The 24,007-nt window shown below is 38.7% G+C and overlaps 2 protein-coding genes across 2 annotated transcripts in view; both read left to right on the forward strand.

Moving 5' to 3' along the window:
* The window catches only part of LOC149216497 (glutaredoxin-like), a 116,982-nt gene extending 106,520 nt beyond the window's left edge, over positions 1 to 10,462 (forward strand). The window contains exons 4-5 of the mRNA XM_089392800.1: positions 9,755 to 9,781; positions 10,111 to 10,462. Of these exons, the coding sequence (XP_089248926.1) occupies positions 9,755 to 9,781; positions 10,111 to 10,181 (98 nt within the window). The 3' untranslated portion in view covers positions 10,182 to 10,462. The remainder of the gene's footprint in view (positions 1 to 9,754; positions 9,782 to 10,110) is intronic.
* Positions 1,199 to 2,522, forward strand: LOC149216498 (uncharacterized). Its single transcript, XM_089391208.1, has 2 exons — positions 1,199 to 1,862; positions 1,965 to 2,522. The coding sequence occupies exon 2, from the start codon at positions 1,990 to 1,992 to the stop codon at positions 2,368 to 2,370; it is 381 nt and encodes a 126-aa protein (XP_089247334.1). The 5' UTR covers positions 1,199 to 1,862; positions 1,965 to 1,989; the 3' UTR covers positions 2,371 to 2,522.
* Positions 10,463 to 24,007: the final 13,545 nt, after the last annotated feature.

Genomic DNA, 24,007 nt, shown 5'->3' on the forward strand with positions numbered 1-24,007 from the left:
TTTATATGTAACTATATAAGGCTTATATAGTATTTTTTTTATAATTATAATAATATTTTTTTTTCGAAAATTTGGATGAGTCGTGACTAATTTGGATGAGACGTGACTTTTAGTACGGTCACAATCTTTAGATTTGAACGATTAAAATTATTTAGATCACACCTTTTTTCGCCAATGCTTATCAAAATATCTTTCACTTTTAAAATACCATGGGAAATTACCATGGGTTGTTTTCTAAAACCTCGGTTAATGTTCTCCACGTAAAATGTAAAATGTAAAACTTACTACCGGTTTCTAAAACCACGGGCAATTACCATTGGTTTCTAAAATACCATGGGCAATTGTTTCTAAAACCTCGGTTAATGTTCTCCACGTAAAATGTAAAACTTACCACTGGTTTCTAAAACCACAGGCAATTACCATTGGTTTCTAAAACCACAGGAAATTACCATTGGTTTCTAAAACCACGGGCTTCTCCACGTAATTTTTTTTTAAATATACTTGAAAAGATTCTCGCTTATCTTTATTATGCACTTTTATCAATAATGTAAAACCCTTTATATATATATGTGTGTATTTTTTTTTCAATTTTTTTGTTTGTTTGTTCAGAATATATTATTTCCTTTCCTCTTTTCTTTTTATATACCCTTCTTATTTATTCTTTATTATTTTTTTTAAATAATGGCCAAAGACCTAAAATATGGAGAATCTCCCAATATGTAGCGAAACGCTTCAATTATGACAGCAACGAAGTTGATGATAGGTTGATAGCCAAAGGCCTAGTGATCAGCCAACGTGGCTCTGATACCACATGAAGCGAACAAAGTTCCTTCTTAAGATTAATTACTCCAAATGACTTGGAATATCAAATTATCCATTAAGGATATAAATATTATATATAAATATGTGAATAAGAATAAGAATGATGATGAACTACAATGAGAACGAGAGGCTTGCTTATATACCAAGCAAGTGTCTCTTCATGAAGAGTCATGTCCTATTAGACATGCCTCTTCAACCTAATTACTAGCTTAATTAACTATTATTTATGATTATTGTCTTTTACATTATATTTATATTATTTATATATTTTAATCGTTACAAGGAGTGGCGTGCTTTGACAATGAGCCGCAAACCAGAGGGAGAGGCCATATGTAGACTAGTTTCATACCAGGAAGACTTCTAGGCGGGAGTGCAGGAGGTGTGCGCCATTACTGAACCTTTGGTAAAGGTTTTTCGATTAGTTGATGGTGAGAAGCCCACAATGGGCTATTTGTATGAGGTCATGGACAGGGCGAAAGAATCCATTCGGGCCTACTATGATGATAAGGGAGATGAGGGGTTTCAGAGACAACTCCTCCTATGGGGAGTGATTGATGAACGATGGAACAACACACTCCATCGTCCCATTCATGTTGTAGGGATCTACCTGAACTTCACATTTTCTTACGCCTGTGGGTTCGTATTTGATGCTGAGATCATGGATGGATTCTTAACCTGTGTCTAGAGGATGGTGCGATCTCCAGCAAAACGTACAAAAATCTCTAAAGAAATTGAGACATATAGAATGGCAGGTGGCACATTTGGCTTTGACATGGCTGTGACTGATAGGACAATTAAAATGCCAAGTATTTTTTAGTTTGTTTCAAATTTCATTGTCTCTTCAAATTCCATTTTTTTCTTATGTTTATTTAAAATTTTATTTGTAATTTTGTTGTAGATGCATGGTGGAGAATGTATGGTGCTAGGGTACCCCTTCTGCAAAAACTTGCCATTCGAATCCTCAGCTAAACATGTAGCTCCTCAGGATGTGAGCGCAACTAGAGTGTATTTGAAAAAATACACAACAAGAAGCGCAACAGGTTAACACTTAAAAATTTTAAATATTGCAAATTTCCAAATAATTTTTTGAATTCATTAAACAATATTTTTTTTATAATTATTATTTCATGATCTTTGTACAGGTTGGAGTCCCAGCGACTTAATGACATGGTCTACGTCTACTACAATCTTACACTGTGGGTGAGGCAACTTGAGAGGACACCTGATATGGAGGCCATCTCATTGGATGGGATTGACATCACTGCTGCATGGAGGGTTGAGGCTGAGAGGCCTCTCATGGAGTCTGCTGATGATTGGTTAGTGCAGGAGGTAGTGGAGGAGGAGGAGGTGACACCACCTGCCCGGGCTACTCCTTCCACCAGTAGAGGACGTGGTCTACCTCCTATAGCTCCTACTCCTAGTTCTTCAGCTTCTAGAGCACAGCAGAGTCCATTGCCAACTCCACCAGCATCTACATCTAGAGGGAAAGGGAAAGCTGTGGCATTTTTCGCAAGAGGGGCAGAGGAAATCAATAGTATTAGACTTTAGTTATTTTGTTCATTTCATTGTATATGACATTATGATTCATGATATGACTCATGAGATACATTATTATATTTTTTGTTGATATTTTGAGGCTGAGTTGGGACTCAGGAGTCAGGACTTACTATTCAGGACATGATTCACTGTTATGTGTGATGTAGCACTAGAAATGATATTAAACATCTTATATATTAGTTCTTTTATCATATTTATGTGTCAATGTATTTATTTTATGTTGTAGATGGTTTAGATCAGTGTTGTTAAAATCGCGATTTAATGAAAAAATCGCGATTTTTTCAGCTTGCCGATTTAATCGCGATTTTTATACGAAAAAATCGCCTATTTTTTTTTTGCCGATTTTTATTGAAAAAATCGCGCTTTTTTCAAAAAATCGCGATTTTTTCGAAAAAATCGCGATTTTTAACGAAAAAATCGCGGGGGATTGGGACAGCGCGATTTTATAATTTTTTTTTTGGTTTTTCATTTGGTCATTTGGGTTTTTTCATGCAATTTTTTTTGAAAGAAACAAATAATTTTTGAGTGGGGCAGCTTAATGATAAAGTCTAGGCCCTAGTATGGATATGCTATTCATGGTAATGTTAAATTCTTAAAGTAAAAGTGACATTCTCCTTAATCTTCATTTTCATCCTTTTACTTAAATTTTTAACATTACCATGAAATGACTCAGGATGTTTGAGAGTGGTTCCAGCCTCATTGGATTTCATATGGAGAAAGTAGAATTTTAGATTTCATTTAAAATCCAGCAGACTTATCAGCTAAGTTGCAGGAAACGTGGGCAGGGGGTCCGTTTCCCTAGGGGAAACGAAACGAAACTCGTTTCCCCGTACCGTACGGCCTGGAAACGCGTTTCCGGCCGTACGGCCACGTTTCCCGAAACGGAAACGTGGCCGTACGGCCAGAAACGCGTTTCCAGGCCGTACTTGCCACGTTTCCCCAAAAAAACACTTGTTTTTTATTTTTTTTTAAAATTTTTTTTATTTGTTTTTAAATTTTTTTAGGGTTTCCAGGTAGTTCTAGAAACCTATTCTAAAGTTATAAAAGAGCAGCTTGGCTCATTCTCTCATCACATCATTCATGCTTTATGATTGCACATATATATAATAATAATTTTTAAATATTTTTAATATATATATATATATATATATATATTATTATATATATTCGCGTTTCCCCGTTTCCAAAATTTGGGGAGGTCGCGTTTCGTTTCGCTTCCCGTTTCGGAAACTCGTTTCCGTTTCCCCGTTTCGTGCAACTTAGCTTATCAGTTTTTCAGGATTTCAGGATTGGGAGATTGTAATGTTTCCAGGTGACACCACCTGCTCGGGCTACCCCTGCCACCAGTAGAGGACGTGGTCTATCTCCTATAGCTCCTACTTCTAGTTCTTCAGCTTCTAGAGCACATCAGACTCCACTGCCATCTCCACCAGCACAGGCACCAACATCTACATCTAGAGGGAAAGGGAAAGCTGTGGCATTTTCTCGCAAGAGGGGCAGAGGAAATCAATAGGATTAGACTTCATTTTATTGTCTATGACATTATGACATGATGAGATACATTATCATATTTTTTGTTGATATTTTGAGGCTAAGTTGGGACTCAGGAGTCAGGACTTACTATTCAGGACATGATTCAATGTTATGTGTGATTTTAGCGCTAGAAATGATATTAAACATCTTATATATTAGTTTTTTTATCATATTTATGTGTCAATGTATTTATTTTATGTTGTAGATGGTTTAGATATTAAAAAAATTGAAAAAAAATGAAAAAAAATGAATATTTTTGTACCAAACGATTTTTTCCCGCTTTTTTCCGATTTTTTCCCGATTTTTCCAATTTTTTCCGATTCGTTCCCCGCGCCGATTTAATCCCGCTCGCGCTTTTAACAACATTGGTTTAGATATTAAAAAAATTGAAAAAAAATGAATATTTTTGTATGTTACAATTTTTTCCAATTTTTTCCCCCCACCGAAATTATCCCGATAATGATTAGTGCAACATTGCTTCATATATGTTTGTCACCATGACTGCAATTCACTCAAATTGTGCAATAAGCTCTTTGTGTGATCCGGTTTGTTTGAGTTGCAACAATTCTTTGAAGTGTATAGCTGGATTCTTCCAATCAAATCTAGCTGTCAGCCTTTGCATAAAGTCTACATAAGAAGTGATGTTTGCATGTCCCAATGTAACTAGTCCATGATACCACCAATCATGTGCTTCTCCTTCTAGGTGTAGCGTGGCAAATTGAATAGCATCTATTTCCTGCATGGGATTAAGTCAGAAATAGGTGTCCAACTTTTGCACCCAAGCCTTGGTTGAGCATTTTGATGACCCATCAAAAGAGGGGATGGGTAGCTGGCCTATCTTGCGCACCAAGTCCGGATTACTTTGTTCCCTAGCTCTATTCAGATATCTGATGTTGCTATACTCCTGGAAGGTTAGGGCTGCTCGAGTGTTCTCTTCTAGTGCTGCATACTCTCGAAAGTATTCATCAAAGAACCTATTTTGCTTTGCTACTTCTTGGGTCACTATCTGTTGTTGGTTTAAAAATTGAGGGAGTAAGGTTCTGAGGTTCCTTCTGCTGTTTGCCCGGTTGTGTGTTTGAGGCATAACAATGGAGAAAGTAGGGTTATGGCTGCTGCTTCCTTTAGAACCAACCCTATTACCTGTGTTCAACCCATTATTACCAAGATTATTGATGGCTTGGACAATGGCTTGAGCCATTTGTTGTTGCTCCTCCAGTAGCACGTTGGTCATTTGCTGTCGCTGTTGGAGTATTGCATTTAGTAGGATACTAGGATCTTTATCGCCTTGCCCTATGTGATCTCCCATTGCTGGCTGATAGTTTTTCCTCTTTTTTCTTACAATGACGTTGCTTGTATCCTCTAGAAGCATGCAAAGCTCATGCACTCACAGCTGGCAGGGTTTGTGAGCTCTGATACCACTGTAATTACTAGGGTAATTTTTCCCTAGGGTATCCTGTAGCAACAACTTTCCTTCTCTAGTAAGTTTATTTAAGCTAATACAATTGTTAAATAATTTATTTCTCAATGTTACAGTAATCTTTGTAAAACACAATCTTATTCAGCAGTCCAACACTTTTACAAACAACAGAACGAATAATCTTGACAGAGGAATGTATTCTTCAACGATAAATTGAGCCCAGTAATATAATAGTAAATTGTCCAACAATAACCATGCACACATAATCCAATCAACCTTTGTTAAAACAGTTATAAGCTACTAACCATAGATTTGGATTTAACCATATGAATACCCTAACCAGAGATCACAACTGCAAAGTTCACTCAAATTTAGAACCAACCCTATTACATGTGTTCAACTCATTATTACCAAGATTATTGATGGCTTGGACAATGGCTTGAGCCATTTGTTGTTGCTCCTCCAGTAGCACGTTGGTCATTTGCTGCCGCTGTTGGAGTATTGAATTTAGTAGGATACTAGGATCTTTATCCCCTTGCCCTATGTGATCTCCCATTGCTGGCTGATAGTTTTTCCTCTTTTTTCTTACAATGACGTTGCTTGTATCCTCCAGAAGCATGCAAAGCTCATGCACTCACAGCTGGCAGGGTTTGTGAGCTCTGATACCACTGTAATTACTAGGGTAATTTTTCCCTAGGGTTTCCTGCAGCAACAACTTTCCTTCTCTAGTAAATTTATTTAAGTTAATACAATTGTTAAATACTTTGTTTCTCAATGATACAGTAATCTTCGCAAAACACAGTCTTATTCAGCAATCCAACACTTTTACAAACAACAGAACGAATAATCTTGACAGAGCAATATATTCTTCAACCATAAATTGAGCCCAGTAATATAATAGTAAATTATCCAACAACAACCATGCACACGTAATCCAATCAACGTTTGTTAAAACAGTTATAAGCTACTAACCATAGATTTGGATTTAACCATATGAATACCCTAACCAGAGATCACAACTGCAAAGTTCACTCAAATTCTGACTAGTTGAAACCCTTGGGCATGTACTAGACCACAACTTGATTACTATACCAGATTCGACCTTCTTTATTTCAAAAAGATTACTACTACGGTTTCCTTTTGGTTTCAGGATCAAGCTTCACAGAATCAGTTTCATCCCTTTATTGTCTTTCAAATCTGGACTCAGTTACAAGAAGATTCTCCTCGCAGAACTGTGTCAAGTTTCAGTCCTCTTTCTACTACGGGAGCCGAGCTACAGGATGAACTTGGACTTCAGGAGAGATGCTGGTCTGCACATAGGCACTTCTCCACAAACCTGAATTCGGACTGCCCAGAATTAACAATAGCCCAGCTTCGAGGGTCTCTTCTGGCCACAGACAGACTCGGAAATGTCAAACCACAGACCCGAATACCATAGAATCCGAATAAGCCACAGAACTTGAAAGTGTCAAGCCACAGAAACCCTTTTTTCTCTAGCCCAGAAATCCTCTTTTTGTTCAGAATTTGTTAGAGTGCCACAGAAGTTTCGATCTCCTTTCTTGCTGAGCTTCCAATGTTAGATTTCAGTTCAGGAACTCGTCTGCTTCAAAAATGATTCTCAGATAACTATGCGTGCTTCAGTAGTAAACTATCCAGAGCTTCACATGGCTAGAGGTGTACCCAAACAATCCCTTACTTGAGTTCGATCTGTTTCAGGAATAAGTCCAAGGAAATGCAGCTGCTTCAGTGTTAGTTTGTCCAGAACCCAGATCGACTTACATGGCCTAGCAGTGAATCCTTATGGATGGACTTGCCTTGGAGCGAATCAGCATGTCTAGATGAACTTCCTTAGACCAGAAAGTTTCCTTAGCAATCCTGTGCCAGAACAATAAAGAGTGACTAGGTAGGGTGGGATCACCTCCACCGAAACTAGTCCAAAAGAGAAGACGAGGTCTTAAAAACTTAGAGCCTCAGGCTCAACCAAAACATACATGAAATATTTCAATCCAAAACATGCCTCAAGTGCTTCTAAGCCTCTTCTATTCATAGATTTCCATGAGGGGTTTCCTCTTAAATCAATCGAGTGATGTTCGCCCCAGGCCCCAGCTTTTAGGGTTTTTGCCCCAGCTGCCCCAAAACTTGCCCAACATTGTGTATGTTGGGGTTTTTCCCCTTTATCAAGGACTATAGCCTACGGGGATCGATAGGCTACTTTGTCCGTTGGGTTAATTAATCCCTTGGGGACATTACATCATGGTCAAGGCAAACATTTTTACAAGCAAACATTATGATATCATTATAGTAAATGACAGTCACAGGTTTTGAAAAGTTCAGGATGTCTCATGATCTTAGTCTGCAGGCTTGTTAATCCAAGATCTGTGGAATTAATTTGGTTCAAACATTATATTGCTGGCTATAGTAACATCACATAGTTTTGCATATATGCTTGGTTGTATAAACATGGAGTCCACGAGCAACATTTAGACTATATCTTACTATTGCTGCATCAACTGCTTTTTGGGCGACGAGAAGCAAGTATAGTTTGATTTCTCTTTAAACATGAGGATATTAATTGACATGCATGCCTTGTTACAAAACTTGGCTGAGTTGCTGAGTACTCAAGAGCCAAATTTGGTTTCTCATACAAAATGAGCCCGAACTGACGCTGGGGAGACACACTCGCTGCCAGCTAGTCTGGCTTGCGAGTACTTGGAGGTCAAATTCTGACCTGTGAGTGGTTGCCAAGATTTTTCACAGGTCCGTGAGTTGGACTCATGAGTTCAATGAGAATTTCAGTGGGACCCTTCATAAGTTTAGATAACCCAGACATGAAAAAAATGCCATTCTACAGAAAATTGATTGAGTTTTTCCAATTTTGAGTTTTTTATGTTTCTTTTTTTCTTCTTCTTAATTATCTCACATATTTGGTATTTTGGGGGATAGAGCATGGAGATCCATCCTGGATGTATCTGAAATTGATCTCTTGTAGATCCCTGTCATATCTCTTTTCCAATACGTATCTATGAAAGATTCCAGACAGATCTGAAATGTATCCTGGTAGATACAGATAATAAGGGGAACGATTCATTAACGGGGGTTTTAAATTTCTTCATCAGATTTTTTCTCCTTGATAATCTTTTTTTGGCAAGTACAGAATTTTGATTAATAATACAAATAGTATAAAAACCTCCCCTAAGGGAAGGTAAGACTGTCTGGAGTCTGCAAAGCTGGCTTTTGAAATTTAAGTACATGACCTGCACTGTGGGCCTGTCCATCAATTTTGACTGTATGAAAAGGAATATACATATTGAAATGAATCTGAATTGATATCAAATTAAAGCAGATAATATCATGAATTTTAAACACTGAAAAAGTAAAAAGAGATACATAACAGAACTGTAACTAGCGGCTAACAACATGAACGCAGATGATATAAACATCACATTTTCCCGTCAGTTGGGGCCTCCTCAAGCTCAATTGGATTATTCTCACCTTGATCTTCCGAAGCATTGATGAAACACGCCCATTGAGCTAAAGTGAGGATGTAGTTCATGATGAGCTTATTGAGCTCTTTGATAATGTAATTCATCTCATTCACAGCCTCAGGTGGTATTCCCCCAAATTCTTCGAGTCGAGGGCTTTCTTTTCCAGGCTAGCAGCTATATACTCTTTGTTGTATCAGAATAGTTCCAAGAGACTCTGGGTCTTTGTATTTGTACCCTCGGTTTTACCAGGGTCCTTCACAAAGGTGCCAGCATATTCCTCGAGAACCTCATCCATTACTGATTCCTTCTTTGCATTGACAATATGCTCCAGGTCCAATTTCTTTAAAATCAGAATGCCTTTCCTTTTCTTTAAAAATAGAATTAGAGAGCTCTCTCTGGATTTTAGCATGGTAAGAGCTGTCTGAAGCTATATTCTTACCTTTTGTTTTTTATATTCTTTGTTCATCTTATATTTTATTGTTGAATAAGGACATTACTGTTTGTTTTGGTTCATGGACCCCGGAAATTGGTGACCACCACGTCCACGGAATATTTGTACCAGGCAGATCCACCCGAAGGGATCACTTCCTGCCGGCTCAACCATGGAGCCTGACCCCGAGAGTGTCGAGAGAATTGAACCCGTGACCTCTCAATAACAGAGGCGCTTTAACAATGGGGTCTTGTCCAATTGAGCTAACCTTTGAGGCTATACTGTTGATATGAGTTTTGCTCATTTATGAGCAAAAATTCTTTGCCTACATTTTCAAAGAGATCATTGTACCGACAGTTATATGGAAAATTGGATTAAATGTAACTAAGTTGCACCTATGCATTTAAGCATTCTTGTTTTCTCCAGAATATTAACTCTTGTATAAGAAATGTTTCTGAGAGATGCTAGTTCAAGTTTTATTCAAATTCTAATTCTGGATTTCTGGAACAGGTGGAAAACACATTGGTGGTTGCAGTGGTAAGTTTAATTTCCCACCTTTGGAGTTTGACAAATCTGTTTGACAGTTGTCTCTGAACGCTGTTTTAAAAGTTCTGTGATTATATTATATCACAATTTTGTGTGTTTCATTATTAGAGATACTTGAGGACTTTCATCAATTCTTTTTACTGTTTTTGAGTTTCTTCCATCCTTAGGTTTGTTCATGCCAGAAAGGAATTTATGGCATGAATAATCGTTCTTTGGATTTTACACCCTGCATTCAGTTTGATCAGTTTTGTTTTTCGGTGTCTGAAATACTCTCTAAATCAAGGCTGATATACTGATTGTGTTGTTGCCTTGGTATTTAGATACAATGGAATTGCATCAAAATGGAGAACTCATTCCATTGCTATCAGCAGCTGGGGTCAAAGTTGTGTAATGCTTGGATAAGATAAATATGAGATCCTGGTTGCACGTCAAAATATATATGTGAACTTAGGTTTCCCTTTTATAAAGAAGCGTGATTGATGAAGCTGAGGTAGTTAAAAGTGATTTTAACTGAGTTATATGCATGCTTTGTTTGTTTCAAGAAAGAATCCAGAAATGCACTTCTTTTCTGATGCTTTTCTATGAATTATGATTCTTGTCATGCATTCTTATGTACTTTTGTCACCACTGAATTACAGATATTTAAATTATGACTTGAAAGTGCACTGCATACATGATGTGTCTTTTGTCATATCTCCCCATCATCTCCGCTGTTAATCAGGACTTTTTACTGTACTTGTATTCTGCTAAATGCTGTCCACATATCATTATATTGGATACATACTCTCTTGAAATACTGGGCAAAGACTGTAATGGGTGTTTCTTGTCAATTAATGCTACTAGATATACAATGGTTCTAGCACCTGAAATTGGTTTTCAAATGGAAAATGCAACCCTGCAATCATTGATTTGGTATCAGCCATTATCATTTCAAATTTGATATCCTGGACAATCACCATCCCCCGAGGCTTGAGATCATAGTATTCAAAACTGGAACCGGTGACCGGACCGGTCCACTTATCAAACTGGGTTTCAAATCGGAACCGATCAAACTGGGACTGGTCAGATCTCAATGAACTGGTCTTTAAAAAAATACATGAAATAACTATTTTTAAGATTTAAAACCACGATTCCAAACCAATAGAGACAAAATATGCAAAGTTTGCTCATCTATATACCATGTAAAAGTGAATATTTCAAAATGGCACCGAGTGCAATACATATCAACAACAAAATACATATTCAATGACGCTCTAAATGGCCTCTAGAGTCCAAAAACAGTGCTACAAGCTATGGGGACACTGGCTTACTACAAGTCTAAATATCAGTGATCAAAATGCTCACTCCTCATCATTATCAAACTCATCACCACTAGTAGACATGGGATCATCAACATGAGCTACATAAATAATCTGGCTCAGAGTTTGAGGACTCTTAAAACTCCTCTGCAACCTCAGTAGTAGTGGCAGCAAAACTAGACATCAAAACTTCAATTGACTGATTAACATGGTCATTCATGATACTCATCATTGATTCAGTGCTACTAGAAATGGGATCATCAACAAGAGATACATAAACATCATCTAGCTCAAATTCTTCAAACTCGGATTGCTCAACCTTATAATATGATAGAAATTGAAGAAGTTTAACATGTCTAACCAATGATTTTGGTTTGAGTGAAGGGCTCCTCAACTTTATAACGTGGTAGAAAACACTTAGCATGCCTACCCAGTGATTTTCCTTTGAGTGAAAGGTACATTTTTGCTAAGGCCATGGTAGAGGAGTTCAACAATCAATTCCACCAACATCAACAAAGTTCAACAATCAATGCCACCAACATCAAGGTTTTTAAAGGGCTTCATGCTCTTGAGTCTTGATCAAATGCCAATCTAATACCCTCATGCGTGACAAAAGCAAATGGAAACATTGCAAAACCCCAAACCATAAAATCCCGAAAACCATTAAATTTGCTGAATTTTGAGTGAAATCTAAAATTTTAGTTTCTCACTTTTGTTTTAAGAATTTAAAATTACCATTGACTGCCAGCGTTGCTAGGGTTGAGATGTGCGAGGAAAATGAGAGGGGAGACATGCTTTTCTTCGAAGGGTTGTTTTTGGAGGGAAACAGGCCTAAGTTTCCCTCAAAACCACTTTCTGTCGGGTCTGTCACTGGCTTGGCAGTGAGCCGGCCAGTTTATGCCCGGTTTGGCAGTTTAACCGGGTTTTTCTACCGGTCCAGTAGAGTTTGCAAATGAACCGGCCAGTTTGACCGGTCTCCGGTTCGAACTGGCCGGTTTTCAAAACTATGCTTGAGATCCAAAAAAATAACCACCCAAGTTATCTGCTATCATAATATAGTCACTGTAGTTAGTCAGGATAGGACTTGGAATCCTTATGGAATCCAGTGAAATTTCCACTTTGCCATTAGACCACAAGTTTATGTCCCTCATCCATTATAGAGAAGATAGTTTTCTTTATTGCACTCGGGTTTCCAATTTGTTAATCGCTGCTATTTAGATCTTTCTTTAGTAATGTAGTTTGGTAAGAAACCCAGATGACTGCTTGAAGGACCCAAGTGTCTTACTTGGGAAAAGAGATCTGTTGTTGTGAGGAAAGAAACGATGTAAGAAGTTCCAAGATTGTTGCATAAAAGGAGACATTAATGTTCCTCGGTTATATATTACCTAATGGTTGTTCTTGGACCAATTTCTCTAACATTAAATTAAATCATGAAAAATCATTTACATGTTTCATCTTCTTAGCAATTGCTCAAGTTACCACAATTTGCATACTTCAGCACTGAACCATTTGCTTTTTGTTTCTTGAACAGTTGCATGTGGGATTCTAAATTTTTTTTTTTTTTTTTCTTCTATGATTTACCAATTAATCATGGTTATAAAATATTATATAATAAAGCGCTTCATGACATTGTGAGAAGTCATTTGTGCATTGTTTAGGATGCAAATTAGCTATGTTCTAGCTGCAATTAGGATTTTGGAGATCAGTAACCATTTACAAATAATTCTCTCCACAATCATTGGTGTGAATGCTTTATCAATAGGTGTATACTACATTATATAAAGCCTATGGCTAAAACTTGTGACAAAAGCACATATACGAGAACATTTTGCTGGTTGCATTTTCTAGATTGCCATTTTTTTAACACTAACGTGGGTTCATTTTGACCTTGGATCTATTATTTGTTAGAATAACTCTCTCCATAATAGTTGGAGCAAATGTTTTATCTTTTTCTGCTGATGTTGAAAACTTGTTATAAAAGCACATATAAGATGACATTCTGGTAGTTGCATTATATAAATTGCCTGTTTTTTAACACTAATGTAGATCTGTTTTGACCTTGGATCTATTACTTATTGAGAGGGATAATAAAAAAAGATTTGGAGTGAGATGGACCTACTCTAGTTTAAAAGAAAGATGTCATTTTTTGTAAACATTGGATGTTGGATATAAAATTTGTTTCCATTTTATCTTGTTAGCATTACATAAGCAGACAAACAGTTAAACATCTCTTCTACCCTTGGCTATGAAATTCCCTTGCATCTCTAAGTGCACTAATTATTATGCTATTGAGATGAGCGTTTGTGAGTCTAGAATGCAATTTTAGTGGAATACCTATGGCATTAGAGTTAGCAATAGTGGGTTTGTTGTGGGCCTTTATTTGTCTCAGTGGATAAACAATGTCTCTACTTGTGACAAATAAATGGCAACTGAGAAAAGACAACCACTATCACCTAGGTTGCCACTTCCTACACTTCTTAGATGAATGTGACTAACCTAAAATGGGGTTCCTCTATTGGAAAATTTGTACAATAAAGGCTATGGGTTCCCAACACAAAATAGGTTAATGAATCTTTTGTTTGTATGGGTGTGTGTGATGCTCTGATTTCAACAGACTGCAAACTACTTGTGAAGAGGTTATTTAACATATGATAACCAATACCTCGATTACTGCTTCAAATAAACCCTTTGATAAAGGTATGACACTATTCTAGGACCAAGACCATAAGGCTCAAATTGGAACAGTCCAATGACAACTTTCAGTTCAGGTTGTCATAGCTCTTGAGAAAGACTATTTAAAAGGGACTTCATAAATTTCCCAAGGCAATGCTCTTATGACATTATGTATTTTTCAAATCATTTGAAAAAGCAAGGCTTCTAATCAGTGTTGCAAACATCCTGATTTTATCCCAATTTTGTGATTTTTTGACCTAGCGAATGTTTGCCGATTTTTACGTATATTTTCACGATATCTTAATTTTGTCAATGCTTGCTGATTTTTATTGATATTTTCATGATTTTTGCATTTTTTGGTTTTCTGGACCCTTACTGATTTTCTGATGCTGATGTTTGAAACATCGCTAATTGACACATTATGCATGTCTGAGTGGTAAATTTCATAACTGTTTTCGAATTGTGAACTAAGGCATAAATAAAATAGAATTCCTTTAAAATTCATAATGACATTGAGTTTACATGCACAAGGTCATACCACTTACATTTATTATCCTGGGATCAACATTCAAGGGTCAGAGTAGAAAATTGCTTTAACATATATAAAGTTTTTGTATGCAACTTTGCTAAAATTGGCAACTAGGGCCAAACTCCATGTGGGTCACCTCATTTATGGCAGTGGATATTTTTCCTAAATTCCTCTTGTCGAGAGGTGTAGGATTGATCTAAAGATCATGCTATTCTGACAAGTATTTATGGAGATATGGATTTATTTGTATTTACTTGACGAATTGTCAAGGTCGGCTAACAGTGAAATGTGTGGCACACGTCTAGTGAATCATATAAATACAAGAGAGGTTGATTCATTTTCTCATCATCTCATCTCATTCATTCTTCTCTTTCTCTCCTTAGCTTTGGGTTATACAATGAGCAGCTCACACGTGGGAAGGAGGAGGACGCATTAGGGTAAGGAGGACGCTGAAAGGAGGATGCAGAAATTGCTGACGGTCTCTTTGACCTGTGTTGACCAAGCGTTGACTCATCAAGGGTGCGGCTTTGGTGTGGCTGCCTCTCCTAGGTAGGCAGCAGATTTTGGCACAACAATCGAGGCAATCCATCCACAAGTTTGACCAGCGTTGACTGCCCTAGTTTTGGGCAGTGGGTTGACTTCAGTCAACAATAGTTTGATTGTGTTTTTGGGGCTGTTTCTTTAGGCTGTTCGAGGGTTAGTTGACCGGAAATTGACTATGCATATTGGAGGTCAATTTCAACTCGTTTGACCAAGTTTGACTTCGCTGATCTAGGGTTTGCTTCTGCTGATATAAAATTACAGAATTCTGATTTTGTACTATTTCTCTCTACTAAACTATTGAAGATAAAAGAAGATTTGATCAAAGGGTTTCCCCGCATTGGGGTTTGTCCCTGGCTAGTTGCCACATCTTGTGTCTCTTGTCTTGGCTTGTTTTCTGTTGATCGTTTAATATTCTATATGCACTTTACTTAATGTATATGTGATTGTTAATCTGTGGCTAATAAGAAGAAAAGAAGTAAACTGCTCTAAGCATAGAACATACCATAATTGAACATGGTATCAGAGCTGAGGTGAAGACAAAGCCCAAGCAAGAGCAAGAGCAAGAGCAATCACCAAAGAGAAGGTTGGCAAGGCTATCCTAAAAACTTCATGGGGTCCTCAACACTTTTCCCTGCCAAAGAGAAGCTCCGTGAGAAGTCTAACTACCACGAATAAAAAATGTCTCTCGATCTGACTTTAGAAGATCAGGAAGTGTTGGGCCATGTGAAAGGCGATATTGTTGCGCCTCCATCAAATGCATCCGCTACTGCCAAAAGAAAATGGTCCAAGGGAGAAGTCAAAGCAAGGAAGACCATCCGGGACTCTATCGATAAGCGCCTGGTGGCCTATGTTTCTGAGCTGACAACCTCCAAGGAAATCTACGATAGAGTGTTCCTGACAGGGAAATGACTATCACAACTCTTGGAGGACTGCCACCTGAATGGTATATATTCAAGACTACTCTTCTCAACAATAATGTCATCCCAGGATTTGAGGAATTGATGGCTAGATGTATTCAAGAAGAGACAAGGATGGAAGAGCAAGAAATGCTCGCACTTAAAGGCCATCCCTCTGCCTTTTCTTCTCATGCTAAAAGAAGAAACAATTCTGGGGCTAAATCCAAAGGAAAGGCTGGACCAAAGGGTGGAAGAAAAGGTCGATGTTACAATTGCAACAAAATGGGCCACTATGCGAGGGAGTGCCTTGATAAAAGGGACTCACACCATGACGATGACCAAAATCACTCTCAAGGCAATCAAAGGAATGGCAGGTCCAATGGCAGAGGTAAAAGAAATGTCGGAAATCAAGGAAGAGGACAACCCTTCAAGAAGGCAAGAAACTCCAGGTATGAATCTAACGTTGTTAACAATAAGCAAGATGAATATTGTCTACCAGCGGCCCTCTCTACTACTGCTCCCTCGGACTCGCTGGGAAACTGGCTTATTGATAATGGTGCCTCAAGGCACTTCATTGGTTTCAAAGAAGCTCTCTCTAATTTGATTGAGAAGGAGACCAACTTGAAATTGTTCTTGGGGACAACACAAAATATCCCGTGAAAGGCGTAGGGAATGTCACTCTTCAATTGAATCAGGGTAAAACAATTATTTGCAAGAAGTCCTATATGTACCTGATCTCAAAAAGAACTTGGTGTCCGTTTCGGCAATGGAAGACAAAGGCTACAAGGTAACCTTCATCGATGGCAAGGTATGTGTATGGAAAAAGAATTTTAAGGAAGCTTCTACTCTTGGGTTTCGAGTTGATTCATTATATTAGGTCAGAGGAAGTCTGCTGGGTGTCATGTCTTGTGACACATCACTTCAGTCCGAACTATGGCATCGAAGGTTTATCCACCTTCATTATAAAGCTCCACCCAATGCAAGACAAATGGTGATAGGGATGCCCGAGTTCCAAGTAGAGCAAGAAGGTGTATGTCTTGGATGTGCCGAAGGGAAGCTCAAAAGGGGACCATTACCCTCAAGCCAAAGCAAAACCTCCGATCTATTGCAGTTGGTTCACTCAGACATATCTGGTATGATGCCTATGAACTCTTTGGGAGGATATTTATATTACGTCAATTTTACAGATGATTATTCTCGCAAGACCTGGATATACTTCTTGAAAAAGAAGGATGAAGTGTTCACTTTGTTTCGTCACTTCAAAGCCTTGATCGAGAATCAAACCGAAAATAAGATCAAGATCTTAAGGACTGATAATGGGACTGAGTATGAATTCAATGAGTTCCATGACTTTTGCAAAGAGGCTGGGATTAAGAGGGGGAATACAACACCATATACTCCTAAGCAGAATGGTGTGGCGGAAAGGAAGAATCGTACGATTGTGGAAGCTGTCCATGCTATGGTCCATGATCAAAGACTTCCAAAGTTTCTATGGGCTGAAGCTGCGAATATCGCCGTATATGTGCAAAACCGATGCCCTCATTGAGCATTGGGTTCCAAGACTCCCGAAGAGATGTTCACTGGTAAGAACCCTGACGTATCTCATTTTAGAATCTTTAGAAGTCCGGTATATTTTCATGTGCCGAAGGAGAAGAGGAATAAATTGGGTGCATCTGGAAAGAAAGGAATCTTTGTGGGCTATAGTGAAAACACTAAGAGCTATAGAATCTATGTGGCTGGTCAAAGGGAAATCGAGATTAGCCATGATGTCACCTTTGACGAAGATATGGCTCTTAGCAAAGTTGATAATCTTCCTACTCAAAGGGGATCTAAGGAAGCTAACACCAGGGAACCAAAGGAAAAGGAAGATGAGACGATGCCCGATGTGGAAGAACCTATGGATCCTATTGATCCCCCTCCGCAAGAGCCTTCCTCTTCTAGGAAGAGGCCTTCATGGCTTAGGGGGACACTTGATGATGCCGAAGGGCACGTTGCACCGAAGGGAACCTTCCGGGAAAGTAAGAAGGCGACTAGGTATCAGGGATACTTGACCATCATGAGCACGATCATCCAAAATGAGCCTTCGTCATCGTAGAAGCTGTCAAGCATCAAGTATGGAAGGATGCTATAACTGAGGAATATGAGTCCATCATGAAAAACAATGTCTGGGATGTGGTCCCCAGACCCTAGGACAAAGCAGTTGTCACTTCGAAATGGATTTACAAGATAAAACATGCAGTTGATGGAAGTGTGGAAAAGTATAAGGCTTGTTTTGTCGCTTGTGGCTTCTCTAAGAAGGAAGGTATAGACTATGACGAGATATTTGCACCTGTTGCCCGATATACCACCATCAGCTCGATCATAGCCCTTGCTGCTTCGCAAGGATGGAACCTACATCAGATGGATGTTAAGACCGCATTCTTGCATGGTTCGATCAAAGAGGAGGTCTATGTGGAGCAACCAGAAGGATTTGAGATTCATGATCGAAAATCTCATGTGTGCAGGTTGAAGAAGGCCCTCTATGGGCTGAAGCAAGCACCCCGAGCGTGGTATGAGAGGATCGATAACTACTTGATGAAGTTGGGATTCACTAGGAGTGAAGCCAACCCTAACCTTTACTTTAAGGTTGAAGATGACAATCCTCTCATACTGGTGCTGTACGTTGACAACCTCTTTCTAACAGGTGCAGACCCTCTCATTCACAAATGTAAGAGGGAGTTGGATTCTGAATTTGAGATGAAGGACCTAGGACTGATGCACTATTTCCTAGGATTAGAAGTCTGGCATAAGCCAGGGGAAATTTTCCTATCTCAAGGAAAATATGTGGTGAAGATATTGGAGAGATTCGGTATTGTGGACTGTAAGCCCATGACTACCCCGATGGAGCTTGACTTCAAGAAGTTAAGCGGTAGTGCTGTCGGACCCGTTTTACGAAATGCTACCGAGTATCGTCAACTCATCGGAGCATTGATGTTCTTGGTGAACTCTCGTCCGGATATATGTTTTGTAGTCAACACGTTGAGTCAACATATGGTTGAGCCTCACCACTCACATTGGATTGGTGCCAAGAATCTGTTGAGATATCTTCGTGGCACAATCACTCATGGGTTGAGATACACTACCGGAGATGTGAGACTACATGGATATACTGATGCTGATTGGGTAGGCAGTGTGGTGGACCGAAAGAGCACTTCTGGGTGCTGTTTCTCTTTGGGATCTGCCTCGATATCTTGGATGAGCAGGAAGCAGAAGTTGGTGGCTTTGAGCACCGCCGAGGCAGAGTACATTGCTGCTAGTATGGCCTCTTGTGAGGTGGTCTGGTTGCGAAAGCTCTTCAATGAGCTGTTTGGATTTACATTGGATACCACCGTGATCCTGTGTGACAACCAGAGTGGGATTCGTTTATCAAAGAATCCTGTATTTCATGATCGCTCCAAGCATATCAATATTAGGTACTACTATATTCGGGATATGGTGTAGCAGGGAGCAATAAGGCTCCAACATATCGGTACAGATGAATAGGTCGCTGACATTTTGATGAAGCCCCTGGGAAAGGTCAAATTCTTGACTTTCCGAGAACGACTTGGTGTCGTTCAGAGACCCTCTTATGAGGGTTGAGTATGATGTATTAAGTTCTGGGAGCTCCAGGGGGCGCGGGGTACTTCTTGGAGTGACATGTGACCACAGGGTGACACACCATCCCTTGGTGGTGCACTATGTATAGGGTGAAAGGTTCAACCTTCCTCTGTGACACCCCATGGCGACTGTAGGACAGGATGATTAGTTCTCCTGTGGGCCAGGATGATTAGTTCTCCGTGGCCATTGTGGGACAGGATGATTAGTTCTCCGTGGTGACTGTGGGACAAGATGATTAGTTCTCCTGTGGGCCAGGATGATTAGTTCTTTGTGGCTACTATTGGACAGGATGATTCGTTCTCCTATGGACAGGATGATTAGTTCTCCTATCGAGGCATTCTACCCATGCAGTCTGGGACTCATGGGAAGTACCTCTCATCTTATCAATGAGCAAGGAAATGGGATTAAGGACCATAATAGTACTATCGATGGACGCATTGTTGTATCTACCATACTCCCTATGCTAGGATGACCTCCATTGATTTGGGATCAATGATACTGATCTGGGATCAATGAGAGTGGTATGACACACTTTGAGATTGACTTTGGGTCAGTGGAGGATGGTATGATACATCCTCGATCATTTCTTCTTCTTTATAGTTCGAGCAGAGCAGAACAGAGCAAAGTAGGGCCAAACAGTCCAGGGCAGTGCATTTGATGGCTGGGATAGTAGCGACGGTCAGACGGATTGCAGATGGAGTTCTCCCTAGTTGAGAGGGAGTGTTAAAATTGGCAACTAGGGCCAAACTCCATGTGGGTCACCTCATTTATGGCAGTTGATATTTTTCCTAGGATCCTCTTGTCGAGAGGTGTAGGATTGATCTAAAGATCATCCGATTCTGACAAGTATTTATGGAGATATGAATTTATTTGTATTTACTTGACAAATTGTCAAGGTTGGCCAGTAATTAAATGTGTGGCACACATGCCCAGTGAATCATATAAATACAAGAGAGGTTGATTCATTTTCTCATATTCTCAACTCACTCATTCTTCTCTCTCTCTCCTTAGCTTTGAGTTATACAAGGAGCAACTCACACGTGGGAAGGAGGACGCATTAGGGCAAGGAGGATGCTGAAAGGAGGACGCAGAAGTTGCTGAAGGTCTCTTTGACTTGTGTTGACTCATCAAGGGTGTGGTTTTGGTGTGGCTGCCTCTCCTAGGCAGGCTGCAGATTTTGGCACAAAAATCGAGGCAATCCGTCCATAGGTTTGACCAGCGTTGATTGCCCTAGTTTTGGGCAGCGGGTTGACTTCAGTCAACAATAGTTTGACTGTGTTTTTGGGGCTATTCAAGGGCTGTTTCTTCAGGCTGTTCGAGGGCTAGTTGACCGGAAATTGACCATGCATATTGGAGGTCAATTTCAATTCGTTTGACCAAGTTTGACTTTGCTGATCTAGGGTTTGCTGCTGCTGATATAAAATTACAGAATTCTGACTTTGTATTATTTCTCTCTGCTGAACTATTGAAGATAAAAGAAGAAGAAGATTTGATCAAAGGGTTTCCTCGCATTGGGGTTTGTCCTTGGCTAGCCGCCACATCTTGTGTCTCTTGTCTTGGCTTGTTCTCTGTTGATCGTTTAATGTTCTATCTGCACTTTACTTAATGTATATGTGATTGCTAATCTGTGGCTAATAAGAAGAAAATAAGTAAACTACTCTAAGCATAGAACATACCATGATTTTATCCCGATTTTGTGATTTTTTGACCTAGCAAATGTTTGCCGATTTTTACGTATATTTTCACGGTATCTTAATTTTGTCGATGCTTGCTGATTTTTATTGATATTTTCGCAATTTTTGCGTTTTTTTGGTTTTCTGGACCCTTACTGATTTTATCCTGATGCTGATGTTTGCAACATTGCTAATTGACACATTATGCATGTCTGAGTGGTAAATTTCATAACTGCTTTCGAATTGTGAACTAAGAGATAAATAAAGTAGAATTCCTTTAAAATTCATAATGACATTGAGTTTACATGCACAAGGTCATACCACTTACATTTATTATCCCGGGATCAACATTCAAGGGTCAAGGGTCAAGGGATGTGGCCTGATATTCTGCTTGCAATATAAAAAACGGTGTGCAAGCTTGCTGCTGTAACATACCCTTATTAAACAATTCCTTCAAACACAAGAAAGGAAAGCATAGCTCTTTAAGTGCAAAACAGAGTTCTCAATTTGTTATTATGATCCTGAGAACAGCATTACCAACATGACATGAAGGTGGTTACATGCAGTTTGCAATGATTATACACTTGTGTTCCAGTTAAGCAGCATAAAAGCAGGCTTTGGCACCAAGATCTAGCATATTTTGGTTGATGCTGCTTTATAATATTGCCACTATTTTACATTTTTCAAACTTAAAATAGGATTATATTAAGCCTCATTTTATTTTGTCAAACGATTATGTAACTAGCTTATAGATCTGTGTCAGATGCTGTAATGGGTGAATTCCTCATTGAATGATGACAGAAAAGAGACACCCAGAATTCAAATCCGAAACAAGTTGAGAACTAATAAACTAACTCGGCTGTTTTCAAGTCAAAATGCAGGCACAATCATGAAATTTATTAGACATGATAGAAACCGTTCAAACATTTTGTTAAACAGTTATATGACAGCACTAATTCTTTGTTATATGCACAATCTATAGGTTTGCTTGCTGCCATCACTTTAATAACCAGAGTTAACACAAAATCAGCCTTTCTGGTAATCATAAAATGCTATAAATCTGGGGTTTGTCAGCAATACAAAATAATACAAATCTAAAAGATGTATTCCTTCTTTGCATGCATGGTAGCTCATAAATTTTGCCAGGTTGACTCTTGTCAGAAAAAAATGCGAACCCAGTACCCTGATGGTCGAGGGTAGGGAAAACTGTCACACAAACCAGGGATAAAATTCAGCAAGGTGAGTTCTAGAATTGTGTGGACACGGGCAGAGAGCTCTTTAATTACAAATTAATGTTTGGGTGCTAGGTAAGTAGAAGGATAACAGATCCCTGAAGAGAAGAGGAAGAAGGCTGTTCTCCAGATCTGTATACTTTGGAAATAGAGTTATAAGATATGACTTTGTGGTTGAAGAAAATATTTTCCTGTGCCTTGTCCAAGAGAAAGGGTGAATGGAGTCTTTGGTTCCAGAGGAAACTAACCCCCTTCAAAGAAAAAGGGCATTTCAGCTAAAAATATCAGATTGAAAATAAACTCATGCAGTAGCTCAAATAGATACCTTGAAACCTCGTTAACACATCTTACAGCTGTAGATAAAATGCATATGTATTATTGCTGAAAAATGTCATGAAAGACCTTTTAAATGTATGCTGCCAGAATTTGAGAGAGTTACAATCAAGTGAACATTTCAATTGACAATTTTTTGTGTGAAAAGAGAATCGAAAGTAGAAGTACTCATTTAATGAAGGGATCCCTGAAGGGCTTGCACAAAAGAAGGCTGTACTTCAACCTTTACACCTCTGAAGTTTTCATAAAGTCAGAAGAGCAATTGCAGAGCTCTAGTATTAGTTTCTTCAGCAGCCTTTAGATCAAGAGTGTAACCAAAATAGCCTGTAAGAAGCCAACAAGCCACGGCTAAGTTTTCATGTAGAGGGGAGGCGCCTAGCTTCTTCTATAAGCGGGATCCACGTTTCAACCATTATCATATTTAGAATCAGCTGCACCCCTCTCAAGGTTGTACTCGTGTTTATCATTTTGGTGAGCCCCAATGAGATGATATCCTTATTTTCTTTGCTGTAATACGCATTGAAGCCACACTGTGCGAGGCCCATATAAGTACACCCCATCCCTTGCTTGCTTCTAATGTTGAAGCATATTAGATTTGCATGAAAGTAATGGGGTCCCCAAAAATGCACCCTTCTCTTTATCTTGATTCTTTAAAAATGCGGCCCTCCCCTGAGATCAAATGCATTACAAAACAAATATTTGTGGGACTGAGGATTATGTACACCCTCTCTTAACCTTAGCGAACCAGTGACACATATATGGGTCTAATGTAATGTGAATTGTAATAATAGCTCTAATTTGGGGACAGTTATGAATAAGTATATAGGAGGCCCAATTTCATGTGAATTGTAATAATAGTTTTAATATGCGACGGTTATGAATAAATATATAAGAAAAAAATATATAAGAAAAAATGTAAATGATATTAACTAGCAATTGTCCCAAAAGGTACAAAGAGAGGCCGATAGGATTAGTAAAAGGAGGAAACCTATATAGATAGGCAAGCATATATAACGCTTAGTAGTGACGAAGGCACTAACCACGATGACCAGCGTGTACCAGCGGAAAAGTAAATTACAGTGTTTTACATGGTAATTGAAAAGCGGGGAATTAGATTTGCAAATATTAAAACAAATCATTTACATTGGTGGTTCACACTATAACTAAAACATTAACTAATTGTAAGTTGCTTTTCATAAAATTCATTTAGTATCATTTATATAGATGAACCAAAAAATAGGTTTGTGCAATTGGATGAGAAAGCGTTCATAGAAGTCTTTTTAAAGAGAGCGAAATAATGGACAAAAAGCCCGCTCATTTGATTCCAAAATCCCAACAAAAAAACATAAGAAAAACATAAGAGATAAACCCAATCAACTCTAAAAATGTGAATTTGCAGTCCTG

Source organism: Pinus tabuliformis, chromosome 1_1 (assembly GCF_031772625.1).
Source record: "Pinus tabuliformis cultivar Carrire ecotype Pingquan chromosome 1_1, CPIR1, whole genome shotgun sequence".
Classification (NCBI taxonomy): domain Eukaryota; kingdom Viridiplantae; phylum Streptophyta; class Pinopsida; order Pinales; family Pinaceae; genus Pinus; species Pinus tabuliformis.

What these genes read in the sequence shown, in the direction of transcription:
- LOC149216498 (XM_089391208.1), top strand. Translation starts at nt 1,990, where the DNA reads ATGGTCTACGTCTACTACAATCTTACACTGTGGGTGAGGCAACTTGAG.